General features: G+C 54.6%; 1 protein-coding gene across 2 annotated transcripts in view; it reads right to left on the reverse strand.

The window, feature by feature from the left end:
• Positions 1-14,414, reverse strand: part of MYO18B (myosin XVIIIB) — a 256,479-nt gene that overhangs the window by 234,856 nt on the left and 7,209 nt on the right. For both annotated transcript variants that reach the window (XM_041729151.1, XM_041729150.1), the window contains exons 2-3: positions 4,957-5,090; positions 3,047-3,205 (exon numbers count right to left, since the gene is read on the reverse strand). In XM_041729151.1, the coding sequence (XP_041585085.1) occupies positions 3,047-3,205; positions 4,957-4,995 (198 nt within the window). In that variant the 5' untranslated portion in view covers positions 4,996-5,090. The remainder of the gene's footprint in view (positions 1-3,046; positions 3,206-4,956; positions 5,091-14,414) is intronic.

Genomic DNA, 14,414 nt, shown 5'->3' on the forward strand with positions numbered 1-14,414 from the left:
TAGCTCCCTGCCTGCAATGCTCTCTCCGGTCCTCACTTGCCCATGCTCTGCTCACCCTTCTATACCTAGCTCCAATGCCACCCCCTCCACAAATCCCCGCCTGCAAACCTCAGTCAGAACCTGTCTCGGGCACCCCCGAGGCCCCAGGGCACCATGTTGGTACATGGTCTGTGGCGATGATCATAGTCTGCAGCCCATTCTACCTCCGATGTGTATCTCTGCTCCATTTCAGGTGGTGGATGCCTCAAGGACACGGCCTCTATCTACAGCTTTGTAATGATGATGATTATGATGACAGTACTAACAGCCATCACATGTAGATCCCTCTTACCAAGGGCCCAACGTCACCGTCATATCCTACTCAACCCTCCTAGGAACCCAGGGAGGTAGGTTCTGAACTGCCCCCCGTTCTACAGATAAAGAAGCCAACACAAGGATATCAGGTGGCCCAAGAGACAAATTCAAAATGTAGTCATGCAGGCCCCCATGAGTCTAAAGTCAACGTCCTTACTGGATGCATATTACCAGCCTTCCTTATCCCTAGGACTCACTAGAACCTCCGGGGAGCTTTACAAAAATACTGATGCTTTGGCCCCAATCCCAAAGAATCAGATAGAGTTGGTCTGGGTTGTGGCCCCCCGGATGATTCCAGCGTGTAGCCAGGGCTGAGAACCCCCACTCCAGGGCCCTAGTGGCTCCGTCTGACCAGGGGCCAGGGAAGACATAGCCTTGGAAAGGGGATTGGCCTCGCTTGGCAAACGTCACCGCCGTCTATACCATTTTGAAGAGTGAGTCAAGGCCGTATTTTTAACCAAATTGCCATAGTGGAGACAGTAACATGGCTCTGAGCCAAACAAGATAACCAATGCGACCCTACCTCTCTTCCACCCATGGGCTCTTGTCCTTTGGATTTTCATAGTCGCCAAAGCCCCCAATCCACTCTGCAGCCTTCTTGGTATACGGGAGGAGGTGCTTCTAGAATCATTGAGGCCAAGAGGCAACTCACACACACCCATTTTACAGATGAGCAAACCGAGGCCTGGACCACACAGAGGGGTGGGTCCTAGGACCCAGCTGTCCTGACATTCGATAGGAGTCCCTTTCTGCCCCTGTCTCTCACTGACTGCCTGGCCTTTGGAAAGCCAAGTCACCTCTCTGAGCCTCGTTTTTACCTCCCTACAAGATGGTGACAGCTTCCAATGGCTCCTTGTAAGGATTACATGAGGACCTTGTGCTGGGGTGCCAGCTGTGCGGGGGGAAGGAGAGAATCCAGTTATTTACCAATGGGGACAAGAAAATTAAATTGGCGAGAACTAGCCAGGGCTTGCTGCCTCAGAGAAACATGTCCCCAGGCTGCCCTGCTCCAGCCCCAGGACCATCTTGGCCCTTGGTCCAGACACCTGCTGTGGTCTGAGGCCTGTCCATCTTGCATCTTGGCTCTGAGTCGCTGCCTAGACCCTGGGGTGACAGTTTGTCCCATCCTGTGCTCAGTTCTTAGCTTGTGCTAAGCTTGAAAGCCAGCATGGCCAGCAGCCTTGTGGGACAACTTCCTGCTCAGGTCTTCGCATCAGCCACCTTGCTCCCCAGAGTGGCCCTTCCTGAGGCAGCTTCCCAGAGCCAAGAATGCACAAGCCCTCGCCCTGGCTCTGCCTCTATCTGGCCTCATGACCTTCAGCAAGTTGCTTGACCTCTCTAAACCTCAGTCTCCACCTCTAAGAAGTGGGTACGATTCCCATCTACCCCGTTGCTGCAGAGGAGCTCAAGGGAGCCAATGAACGGCAAAGGGAACCTTGTCTAGTAACAAACGGCACCCGCTCACACTGCATCATGACCTAACAACAGCTATGGAGGCTGACCGTGGCCCCCCACTTATGCCTGGCTCAGGCAGGGGTGGGGACAGAGCCCATCCTCCCTGTAATCCTCCCCCAGAAGACTTGGCAGGGACGTTTCAACAGTTGCTGCAGTTCAGCTGCCGGAGAACTCCTCTGATGCAGTGAAGACATTGTAATTGGACAGGTGCAGGCACATGGGGGACGGGACAGGCACGTGGGGGATGGGACCGGCGAACAACAGCTGGAGGGATGCGGGGGACAGAGTCAGGCTGGTCACTGGGCACGAGCCAACCCCAGGCCCCAAGGCCGCTGGGTCGCTCAGCCCAGTCACTGCAGTATTTGCTCCACCTCCAGGGTGCGCTGCAGAGACGCCAGGAGAGGATAAATTTGCAAGTCCTTAAAGCACAGGGGGCTGTATCTTGCTTGTCCAATGACTGCTTCCATCTAGTGGAATTCTTCAGAATAATTAAGGAATTTAGCAGACACCGACCAATCAGAAATGATGCCAGCTAGGTACTGAGGTCTCTACTCATGCAAGCATTAACCCTTTAATTGTTGGCATGTGGCCATTCTGAGGGACTAGGGGGAGGGGCAGCTGGAGGGCAAGGGCCGAGGTCACACCTGTTTGCCACCTGGCATGGAGAGGTCTCAGTATCACTACAACCAATACACCCATAACCAGTAACCGAACATAACCAGTAACTGAATAGCTTGGCCACGTAAAGTAAGCCAGCTACACATTGTTAGCCAACACCTAGGTTTCTCTCTCTGCAAAAGTGGGGTTAAAATGATCCCTGCAATCGCTAGTCAGCTGATGTCCTTCATGCATTCATTCAGCAAACATTTGTCCGACTCTGGACCAAGTTCACAAGAGGTGCTCCAAATACAGAGCTGAAGGAGAGAGAACCACCGGCCCTAAGGAATGCCCCGTCCAAAAGTCGCACGATCAAATATTTAACTCTGCCGACCTCCATTAAGACAGACACAGAGGGCACCATGGGAATCAGAGAAAGGAAGGCAATGGGGGAGCTTTCCAGAGATGTACTATTTGAGCCGGGTTCTGAGGGAGGAATAGGAGTTCGGTAGATCGACTGCAGAAAGGACATTCCTCAAAGAGCAGGAGCGAAGGCGAGATGGCCACTGAATCTAGAGGCTCATAGGAGGGGACCGTCCTGTTGACTGGCACCTGGTCCCCTTCCTGCGGGGCCACTTACCTCTTGTTCTGGAGAGGCAAGCGCTGCCTCCTTCCTCAACCTTGCTTCTTTGGACTCTTTCTCGGTCTCCCGGACCAGCTGCTTAATGAAGCCCCCTGGGATGACAGAGAAAAGGGGAGGGGGCGAAGATGGTGGAGGGCTCTTGTCTTCCTCCCGAATCTGTTTTGCAGAAGCAAAGAAGGAGAAAGCTCAGTGAGTGAACCAGTGCAAGCAGGCGGTCCTTGGAAAGGTTTGCGATGGAGCCTGGGAGGCGGCCCAGGGGGACATCCGTGACCAAGCACATGTATGAGAGGCCGTGGCAAAGCAGATGGGGTCGGCCGGGGCTCCGGGACGCCTTGAGACAGCGCATGGAGATGGAATGCATGAGCAGCAGAGGCCACCCTGTCTGTGTGATTTCTTCCTGGACCCAATTTCCTCATAATGTGAATTTGGCCCTTGGGTTCCCTTCCTGGGCGGGGAACAGACCATCTCTGGGAGGAGCTAGTACATCAGGAGCTTTTCCATTTTCCAGAAGGGGATGGACCCCAGGGCACCATGCACATTCTCTGCCTCCGCTTGCAATTAATATAATAGATTGATCAGTTACTCACTGATGACGCACCAGGGACATGGGAAGGTAGGGAATGGTTCGCAGCCACGGTTTATATAAAAAAATCCAGCCCTATGGCTACAGCCCACTCCACTGACACAGAGCTGTGGCTTCTTGATAGTCCTTGAACCGGGACCCAGGCAGCCAGGGGCTCCCCAATACGGAATCCTAAAGTTGGGGGGCTAGATACTGGCATTTTACACCAGAAACATAGCCTAGACCCAAGCTGGCTGGAGTTGGCGTGTAGCTAAGGCTCCTTTGTGGACCACAAAGGACAGGGTCCTCAGGGACTGAGGCAATGGGACCTGTTCTAGGTGACTGGGGTACATCTTTAACCAGCATCATTGTGGCCACACATGGGGACGGCGGGGTGGCAGAAATCTGTAGCACTTTCTATGGCAGAGCCACACAGTGGTTAAAATAAGCAACTTATCAAGGTCCTCCGCGTGTGGCTACCAAAGACTTGATCTCAGCAGCCCAGCTGATAAAGGGGAAATCCGAAGGGGATAGGGACGTCCAGGAGACAAAGCAGAGGCCAGGGGTTAAGGCTGGTTGATGCAGCCCCCTGTCCGGGGCTCACAATGACCCCACGCCTCTCCCTCTCAATGGGGCCCAAAAGCCACCTCATAAGACAGAGCGAGGCTTACGGCCCACTCGGCAGGTGTCACCCCTGCTTCCTGCAGCATTGCTCTCAGTGCTACACCCGGAGCAGTCTGGGAGGCAGCCAGAGAGAAGCTTCTCAACTGCCTCACCCCTCAGACTCTAACTCATCAAATCCTACACGAGGGTGGGAGGCGAGGCGAAGGAGAGCTCAGGCATCAGAGAGACAGCCCTTCGTGGAATCTTGTGAAAAAATACAAAAGGGAGAAGAATAACTGGGAAGAAGGGCCCGTTTCCAGTTCTCCATGGTGACAGAGGCAGGGAGCACGGAAACCCGTCCCCAAGGCAGAAGTCTGGCAGCCACCAGCCCTGTCCCCGCCCCACCGCCTGCACAAAGCTGGTGCTCGTGGAAGCCGCCCCGGTGATCCAGACAGGACAGCTGGTCTACCCTCAGTCCCCCCGCTGCCTACTGAGGAACAGGAAGAGAGCGGCCAGGCATGGGAGGAGTTCAAGGAGCTCATGAACTGGGTTGGAGAGGCCTCGGCTCACCAGGGCTGGCCGGAGGGAGTGGAGAGGGGCACTGGACACGTCACAGGGAGGTGCGGATGCCAGATGCCCCGCCTGAGGCGGGAGGGGACAGCCTGGCCACCCTTGCTCTGGCTTGTCCTCCCGCTTGGCAGTCGGCCCCGCGGCTGTCGCCTGAACCCTGAACGTTACTTTCCTTCTGCTCCCACAGGGCGAGGCGTGATGAGATGGCCATGCTGAGGCAGTGTCAGGGCTGAGATGGGATGACACGGAGCTCTCTGGCGGGCAGCACGAAATGTGGCTTTATGGACACACACACAGCACACGAGACTGACGCATGGAGACATGGGTGCGGACAGGGGAGAGAAGAGAGATACAGGTTAGCTCTTGGACACAGCCCTCCTCCCACCCCCCTCGCGCCACGAACCAAGGCCACGCCGCCGGGCACAGCCCGCTGGGAGGACGACTGTCAGCAAGGGGGCCGCTGCCCGCAGACTGGACAGCGCCCCCAAATCCTTTTCCCCTTGACCCACCCTTTGTCATTGAGACATAACCAATGTCAAAAAAGTATAGAAATATACAGCTCAGCGGCTCTCACCTAAAGATCATATCTATTTAAGCAGCATCCTGATGAAGAATAAGAAAATATTATTTTATTTATGGGCAGTTCAAGATGGGACAGATCTAATCTATGGTGACGAAGGTCAGAGCAGCTGCTGGCTTTGGGCTGGAAAGGGGAACAAGGGAACTTCCTGGGGTGATGGAAACGTTCTCTGTCTTGATCTGGGAGAGGGCCCCACGGGAGCATCATATGTAAGGATTCACCCAGCTATCCAATTAATTCACTGGATGTCGATCGCATCTCAACTCAAAAATAAACAAAACAGGGGCCCTTGGGGGGGCTCAGTCTGTTAAGTGTCCCGACTCTTGGTTTGGGCTCAGGTCATGATCTCATGGGTCATGAGCTCCAGCCCCTTGTCAGGCTCTACATTCAGCGGGGAGTCTGCTAGAGGTTCTCTCTCCGTCTCCACCCCACCCCCGCCCGTGCATGCATAGACACACTCTCTCTCTCTCTCTCTCTCTCTCTGTCTCTCTCTCGAAAAACAAAATTTAAAAATAAACAAAACATTACAGCCTCCCTGACCTTCCCTCCCGCCCCTTCTTAAGTTACTATTCCCCAGAGGACAACCACAGTCCTGACTTGTAAGACCATAGCATAGTGTGTTTTTCTCTTGTCCGGGACTAGTGGGTGCCCCAATTTGACCACGTGCACTAGGAAAGGACGGGAAACCGAAACTATTAATTGGCCCGTGCTTTGGGGGAAATGCTTTAGCATACTTAGCATCATATTGAGAGTCTTGACAAACGCTCAGGACTTTTGACCTACCTAGTAAGGCCTCTTCTGGAAAACAAACTTTGGGGAAGTAATCCTAAAGCGGAAAATCTTACTCCGCTGGGTCGCTTGGAGCCCCCAAACCAGAGACACAACCCCCGTGTGCAGTAACTGGAGAAGGTCAAATACATCAGAGTCCATCTGACTTTAAGGAATCCAATGAATCCATCGAGAAGGGTATTTAGGCAGCATTTGGAAACAGCTCCACTGCGGTATCATTTCTAGGCCAGCCATAAAGCTCACCCACTTGTAAGCATACAGTGTGATGACCTTTGATGAGTTTACAGAGTTTTGCAACCATGACCACAACCCCATCACCCCAAGAAGACCCTTCAAGACCATCTGCAGTCACTAGCTGTTCCCTCCCTCAGCCCCCTGGGTAACCACTAAATCTGTCTGTTGCTATAGATGGCCTTTTCTGGACATTTGCTATAAATGGAATCCTAGCATCTGTGGTCTTTTGTGTCTGGCTTCTTCCACTTTGCATACCGTCTTTGCGGTTCATCCACATTGTTGTGTGTAGGAGCACTTTGTCCCTCTCTGTTGCTAAGTGGCGCTCCATTGTGCGCACAGACTGCATCTCTGTTTATGGGGTCACCGTGAATAGCACTGCCAGGAGCAGTCCCCTAAAGCTTTGTGTGCCATATGTTTCCACTTCTCTTAGGTAGATACCCCGGAGTGGCATGGCTAAACTATAGGGTAACGTCGCGCTGGACTTTTTCAGAGACTGCCAGGCTGGGATCCTCGGGTGGCTCAGCAGTTTAGCGCCCGCCTTTGCCCCAGCCCCAGTGCGTGATCCTGGAGTCCCGGGATCCAGTCCCGCATCGGGCTCCCTGCATGGAGCCTGCTTCTCCCTCTCCCTGTGTTTCTGCCTCTCTATCTCTGTATCACTCATGAATAAATAAATAAAATCTTAAAAAAAGAAAAAGAAAAAGAAACTGCCAGGCTGTTTTCCCAAGTGGCCACCCTGGTGGCCTGCAGTGCATGAGGCTGGTTCAGGGAGCCTGAAGCCTCTCACGGGGTCTGGTAAAGATCAGAAGGCAGAGAGTAACACTTACCTGCACTAAACCATCCCAAACGGGCAAAACCCAAAACCGGCCACAGAAAGTGAAGAGCGGAAGGATCACACCAATATCTTGGTGGAAGCGGTCGTGAGTCAAGGAGTGGGTGTCCTCTCCTCCCTCCAACTTCTCTCACTTCTGTGCAGGGTCGGCCCCGGAGCAGTGCGCCCCCCGCCCGACCCCTCCCATCCCCCTTCCTGGGCGAGGCCCCCTCTCGATCATCCCAGAGTTTCCAAAGGCCTGCTTGGCCTGTGAGTAGCCACTTTGAGCGACGACGTATCCATGAGAGGATGGCTTGCACAGAGGTCAAGGCCATCCTGCCCGCTGCACATCCTGGAAGCTGCAGAGGTGACCTGGTGGGGAGGGTCCCCAGGGCTGGGCTGGAACAAGCTCCCACCATCTCACCCGAGCCCACCGTGGCCGCCTCTTTCCAATTCCACTTTCTGTGCCGTCACCTTATGAGCTTGAAATCGGCTACGGGAGCGTTTCCACCCCAGAAATTGGCAAATACGTCAGATCAGGGCTTTTGCTCCAGGAGCTGCCCAGGAAATATGAACGGGCACATCCCCGGGGGAGACCCCCGGGGCCTGGCCAGGAGGATATCTCAATATCCGAAGATCCAAGAAGGGACATTCTGGCTCTGAGGAGGTCAGGAACCGAGGGGGAGACCTTGGGAATATGTCCCTGTGCCAATAGCCAAGTCTTTGCCTTGAGAAAAAAAAATCCCCCCGCTGCATGGACTCCCCACCTCGTGAGGCGCACAAGGGATGGGGACACAGGAGAGTGTACACAAGGTGAGATTCCCTAGGGGGAGGGCGGGGAGGGGGGGACCCAGGGGAGGCCCCCAAGTGACTCACAGCCAGAGTCTGCTCTGCTAGGGCCTGGGAAGTAGAGCCCAGGTTATGAATAGGCCTGACGTGAGGTGCCTGCCTGGCCGCCACCCTGGCCGCTCCCTTCCCATCCAGCCCCGGCCTGGCCAGCTCCGTGGCTGCTTCCCAAGGATCGGCCTCGGCCTCAAGGCTCCAGGGACCTCCTGGCTGTCAGCATGGGCTGTCCTCAGCCGGGGCTGCTGGCCTGCCCAGAGGTTCCACAGCGCTGGGAAATGAGACGGAGCTGAGTGGGACCATCTCTCCCCGCGTCCTGTCCCTCGCAGGCACCAGGCCAGGCCCAGTGACCCGGGGCTTGGAGCCAATGCTACCGGGGAGGCTTTGTCAAGCCTTAATTTAAGTAGGTGCTCTTATCGCCACGTTCCCTTCCAGGCCCAAAACCCACACCTGCCTCATCAGCTGCTGTTTTAAGCCTGTGAGGAGGCCCCAGATGCTCAGAATTCATGGTATAAAGTCTCCAGTGGCCCCTTAGGGGTGGGGGAGCCTGGGGAAAGGAAAGGTGATCCCCAAAGCCGGGGACAGCTTGACACAGTTTTTCATGAACACATGCTGGATCTGAGTAGCCCCACGGGGCCCTCAAAGCTTTCCCTCTCACCCCCCAAATGTCCAGTCCTGACGCCGTGGGTCAGGCCTCCGATGATTCTCCCTGTCTCAAAGAACAAACTGCCAAGTCTTTATCGAGGCCCACATGGCCCTCCCAACCATCTGCCCTAAATGCCTCCCCACCTTGCTCCTCCTCTTCAGTGACGCTGACCTCCTGGAGCCACCTTCTCCACAGCTTCCTACCTCAGGGCATTTGCACATTCTGTTCCCTCTGCTTCAGATGCTTTTCCTTCGGCGTGGCTCACACTGTCATCTCCTAAAAGACTTTGCTCAGAGTCATCTTGTCAGTGATCCTGCCTTCACTGTTTAAATTGGGGCATAGTCCCCAATTTAACCCTACCCTATCCTGGGACTGCCCCTCATTTTATCCTATTCTTTTCTCCCCATAACTTACTGCTATCTCACTCTTTGTCATACTATAGACTTCTTGTTTGGTTTCTGACTCATCCTGCAGAACAAGGTTCTATGAGGGCCTGAATTTCCATCTGTTCTGTCCCCTTATGTAACCCCAGTGCCTAGAACAGTTCCCAGCACAAATTTAGTGCTCAAAAATGTTTGTTGAATGAATGAATGAGCGCAGGAATGGGTAATGATTAGGGTTGCAGCTGAGAAGGGATAGAGCAGGGCCTTGGCAGCAGGTCTCTGGCAGGGATTCTGATGCCCCCTGTGCTATCTGCATCCACGGGGAGGGGTGGTGGTGGCGAAGGGGGTGGGCAGCATGTCATCATGGCCCAAGTTCATGTCTTGCCACTGCCACTGCCCTGTGGGACCCTAGGAAATTCTCTGAGTGTCATTTTCTCAGCTGTAAAATGAGAGGAGGACACCCACATACTGAGCAGAAACTTGATCACCAATAACTGCTCTTGATCGTATTTCCATTTTTATTTGACTCCATGGATCAAAGCTGGCCTGGAGGACCCAGCCTAGGATGCAGCCCAAGATAATTCTCCAACATTTAGAGAGAGCCTCCCATGTGCCTAGCGTTGAGATAGGTCCTTACACCCAAACTGCACCCAGCTCCCCTTAAATTCCTCCTAGACCTAGCATTTATTTATCTTAAAAGTTATCATCACGTAGGGCCCCTGGATGGCTCAGTGGTTGAGCCTCTGCCTTAGGCTCAGGTCGTGATCTCGGGGTCCTGGAATCGAGTCCTGCAACAGGCTACCCACAGGGTACTGCTTCTCCCTCTGCCTGTGTCTCTGCCTCTCTCTCTGTGTCTCTCATGAATAAATAAATAAAATCTTAAAAAAAAAAAAAAGTAATCATCACGTTCACGCCCACAACAGTACCATGCGGTCGGCCTCACTCCCATAGAGCAGACAGTGACTCACGGAGGTTAAGACACTTGCCCAGGGCCACCCAGAAAAAAGGTCAAGCAGAGACCTGCCCCCCAGTGTGTCCCACCCCTCGCACCCACCCTCTGCTCCCATCGCTGGCAGCGATGAACAAGGGCCAGTCTGGGGCCACCAGTGCGGGGCCTGGAGGCGCCCCATGTCCTGGCCCCACGTTGCGGGACCCCAGGAAGGTGGCTCAGGCAGGTAGGTTCACAGGTAGTGCTGGGCGTGCTCTGCTATTTGGCTAGGATCTGTTGGTGCCAGTCACGGCGCTGCATCTGTCGTCTGAGGATCAGGGGGCTTAGCCAGTTCGTGCAAGGTCACACAGGAAGGAATGGGGGTGACCCAGTTGCCTAACCTGCTCCTTCTGCTCGACCCTGTGATCTCTGCCCTTCGACCCCAAAAGGGAGGCAGCAGAAGCTAGACCACTGATGATGGTCCTGCGGAGATGTGGGCCCCGCTCTGTGCTGAGAACCTGAGCGGCCGTGGGGTTTGCTCCCACCAGGCGCCCTATTCTAGGGTGGATTCTGTGAGCAACCCCGTGTCAGAGGGAGGGGAAGCCCGTCCTTCTCACCAGGCAGTGGCGGAGCCGCCTGCTGCACCCAGACAGTCTGACCTCAGAGGTCATGGCCACCAAAGACATGGGTGTGCCACCTTCTCTGTCCCTATGTCTGGGCCACACAGCAGCTTCTCGGAAAAAAAAAAAAAAAAAAAAACTACATTACTGTCTCGTACCCTCCAGCTCTCGCAAGCCTTTCCGGCCGCCTCCTCCAGGACACCTTGCTGAGGGAGCCAGCCCATGCCACCCTCCCAGCTACCACGGCCTCCCACCTCGGCCACCCAATATCCACCGGCCCCCGTCATCCTGCCCTTCACTCCACTGGCCACACACCTTACGTCACTGCACTGTCCTTCCTTATTTCAACTTCCACTTAGAATCAGTGTTGCCTACAGTTTGGCGGCGAGTCTATTTGTCCCCGAGCTGGCTCGCAGGTGCCTGGAGGCAGGCAGAGGTGCCGGCCACCCTGAGAGCCAGCGCCAGGCTAGGGTGCTCAGCATCCAGTGTGACGGTCACATCAGGGGTCACACATGCAGGGATCAGAAGACCCAGTGGTGGGGGGGGGGCAGGAAGGTGCCCCTGAACTGGGTATCTTCCATTTGCCCCTCAGGCACCTCCTCTAGCTCTTCCACCTTCAGCTTGCAGGTGGGTTCAAGCTCACAGGCATCACCCACTGGCAGAGATCAGAGGGCACCTGCACTCCCGGCTCCCGGCTCTCCCTGCTGGGCGGCCACAGGTTGGCTTGGCTGCTTCCCTCCACAGAAGGTACCTTCTAGAAGCTCCCTCTCCCTCTAGAACACCCCCCCCCCCAGCCTCTTCAGTCCTGGAGGAGATAAGAGCTCCTGCTGTGGCCGGTCCCAGCATGCTGCGCTCAGGAGAGGTCAGCAGATTTTCCTGTAAAGGGCCAGTCAGGGCCTTCTCCCTCGCAAACCACTCAGCTCCGCCGTTGCGTTCCAGAAGCAGCCCTGGGTGAAATATGTACGTGAGGGCGCGTGGCTGTTTCACTGAGACTCTATTTTTTTAAAGCGCTGGCGAAGAGCTGGATTTGGTTCTGGCCAAACTGGGAAGGATGAGGCCAAGAATCCAACATCCATGCTGCATGCTCTCTGAGGACCTCCCTCGGGCTCTCCTTCCTCCTCGCTTCTTCCCAGGCAGCCAGGTCTGGGGCCATTTTCCAAACGGAAGGGCCCCAAGTCTACGCAGGCTGCTGGGGGAGGGAAGAGTAGAGGCTTGGTTCATCTTTCCAGGCTTGCAAACGCCCCGCTTCCTTCTTTAGCCTGCTCTGTCCTGCAGGGCGCTGACCACCAGGGTTGTGGCCCCCCACCCCGGGGTTCCCTGGCCTTCTGATCTTCTGTTGAGTTTGGCCGGTGGAAAGCTCTGGGATGAGACCTGCACACGGGAGGGCCTAGAGGTAGCGTGTTTCTCCCCCCGCCTGCCCTGCTTCCTCCATCTTGGGCCCTAGTTTTGGTGAAGGCTGTGTTTCTCCATCTACAGCCATAAGCCCCTTGGAGCGGTCCCTCTCCGTGGACGGGCTGCAGGCTCCTCTGTCAACCTCCTCTGCCCTACATCAGGCCCAAGGCTAGTAGCCCACCACTGCTCGTTTCTGGGTGGTTCGGCATGCTTCGTTGCTTTCCTTAGCCCTGCACACACCCCTTGGAAAAGTCCCTTCATTATAAAGTCTCTTTAGGGACACCTGGGCGGCTCGGTGGTTGAGTGTCTGCCTTTGGCTCAGGTTGTGATCCTGGGGTCCTGGGATTGAGTCCCACATCAGGCTCCACACAGGGAGCCTGTTTCTCCCTCTGCCTGTGTCTCTGCCTCTCTCTCTCTCTCTCAATCTCTGTCTCTGTCTCTCATGGATAAATAAATAAAATCTTTATAAAAAAAAAAGTCTCTCCTAATTACCAGCTGGGTGTGCTGTCTCCAAGTAGGGCCCCGGCCGATACAGCCAGAGGGCAAGGAGGTTTCAACTCACAGGTCAGCTCTGTGAGATGCTTAGTGGCTGCCCGGAGTGTTACATGGGAAGGACTCTGAGCCTTTATCTGGGCTCAGGGGAAAGGAATGTTCTGTCCGATTCTTAATGTCTGCCCTGGGCGTGGAAGGAGGCGATTATACACCACTGCTATCTATTTGCCATCTGGAGGCATAATGGATAAAGTGACTCTCATGATTCATGCATGACCCAGCCGAGTTCACCCGGACCTTGAGTTTGATGCCCAAAGAGCCACGTGGTAATGAAAAGAGACTTTGCCCAACACAGAGCCACCCTGCCCTCATCACAGCAAGGGAAACTCAATGGCTAGCAAGTAGCTGAGGATTCAGACCTCACTCGCAAAAACCCACATGATCCTAGAAGATGACCAGGAGGGGGTAGGGAAGGTGACGAATGAGAAAAAAGAGCAGGGAGGTTGGCAGTAGGAAGGAGACACAGTGAAGAGGGAGGGAGGGAGGGAACAGCAGAGGAGGCACTGATGGAGGTGATAAGGGGGGGGGCGGGGGGAGCGTGCAATGCCCCGTCCACCTTCCACCGTCACAGAGCCTCAGAGGACCAGCCCCGCTCACAAGGAACCTCCTGGGTGGAAAATCATTGAGTCTTTTCTCGGTCATATCCTGAGATGGGGAGCTCACTACTAAGTAAGACATTTGGGATCTGCTCTCATGTTGCTTTTCTTCTTTGGAATCAGAGCTACAAAGTGCTCAGAGGCCACAGAAGCCACCTTCTCTGATCCTGGCAGAGAACTAGAGTCCTCATCTCCCTGTTCCCTGGGGTCTGCCACTTTTTCTTCCTTCCCACAGAGCTGCCTTGTCAGGACAGCCACACGCTGGCCTGAGTTCTGTTCTTAGGAGCGACAGATAAGGTTTTCCATGTGATATGTATGGGGTCTGCTCCCAATTTTCTAACCTGAAGCCTTCAACCATTTAAGTGAGAAATTTCTCATGGGGTGGGGGGCACCTGGGTAGCTCAGTGGTTGAGCATCTGCCTTTGGCTCAGGGTGTGATCCCAGGGTCCTGGGATCGAGTCCCACATCGGGCTCCCTGCATGGGGCCTGCTTCTCCTTCTGCCTGTGTCTCTGCCTCTCTCTGCGTGTCTCTCATGAATAAATAAATCAAATTAAAAAAAAAAAAGAAATTTCTCATGACCCCCAGATCCTTTAGAATGCCAGCCACTATCCCCTGGGAGCTTTCTATATGGTTCTCTGTAACAGAGTGGACACTTCAGTTCACAAAGGCTGACCAGGGTGAACACAGTGGCCATCCCCTCCCTCAGGGGGCTGACCTCAGCTCTGGAGGTCTCACAGCTAAGCTCGGGCCCCACCTCCCTTCTGTGGAACCTCTTAGGGCTGCAGCCCCCCATCTGTCCAATGGGGACACCGGCCTTTCTTGTCCACTTCTCAGGATGGCGGGAATAACTGGATGCTCTGTACACCTTTGAGCTGTGACATTCACAGCAGCCCTCTCCTCTATAGTCCCCATTCAAGTTCCAGTCTTTTAGGTTCCTGGACCCAATTCCAATGGGGGCAGAGGAGGTTCCCTACACAGCACCAAACTGTTCTCAGACACCAGCAGGGTGACCAAGAAATAACTCAGTTCAACTCAATTCTGACACTATCTACCTGGAGACAGCATTAGGTTCTGCAGGTAAAGGGCTCAGTCCCACAAGACCATTCTTCACTTTGGACACCAGTAGCAAACCCCAATTGTCACCTGTGCTTCTCTGACCAACTCTGGCTATAAATCAGAGGTGCCCATGACCCCCCACTCCTTGGGTCTGATAAATTTGTAGAATAGTTCAGAACTCAGAGAAACATTTCACTCCCCA

The sequence above is a fragment of the Vulpes lagopus genome, chromosome 14 (genome assembly GCF_018345385.1).
Source record: "Vulpes lagopus strain Blue_001 chromosome 14, ASM1834538v1, whole genome shotgun sequence".
NCBI classification, from domain to species: Eukaryota; Metazoa; Chordata; class Mammalia; order Carnivora; family Canidae; genus Vulpes; species Vulpes lagopus.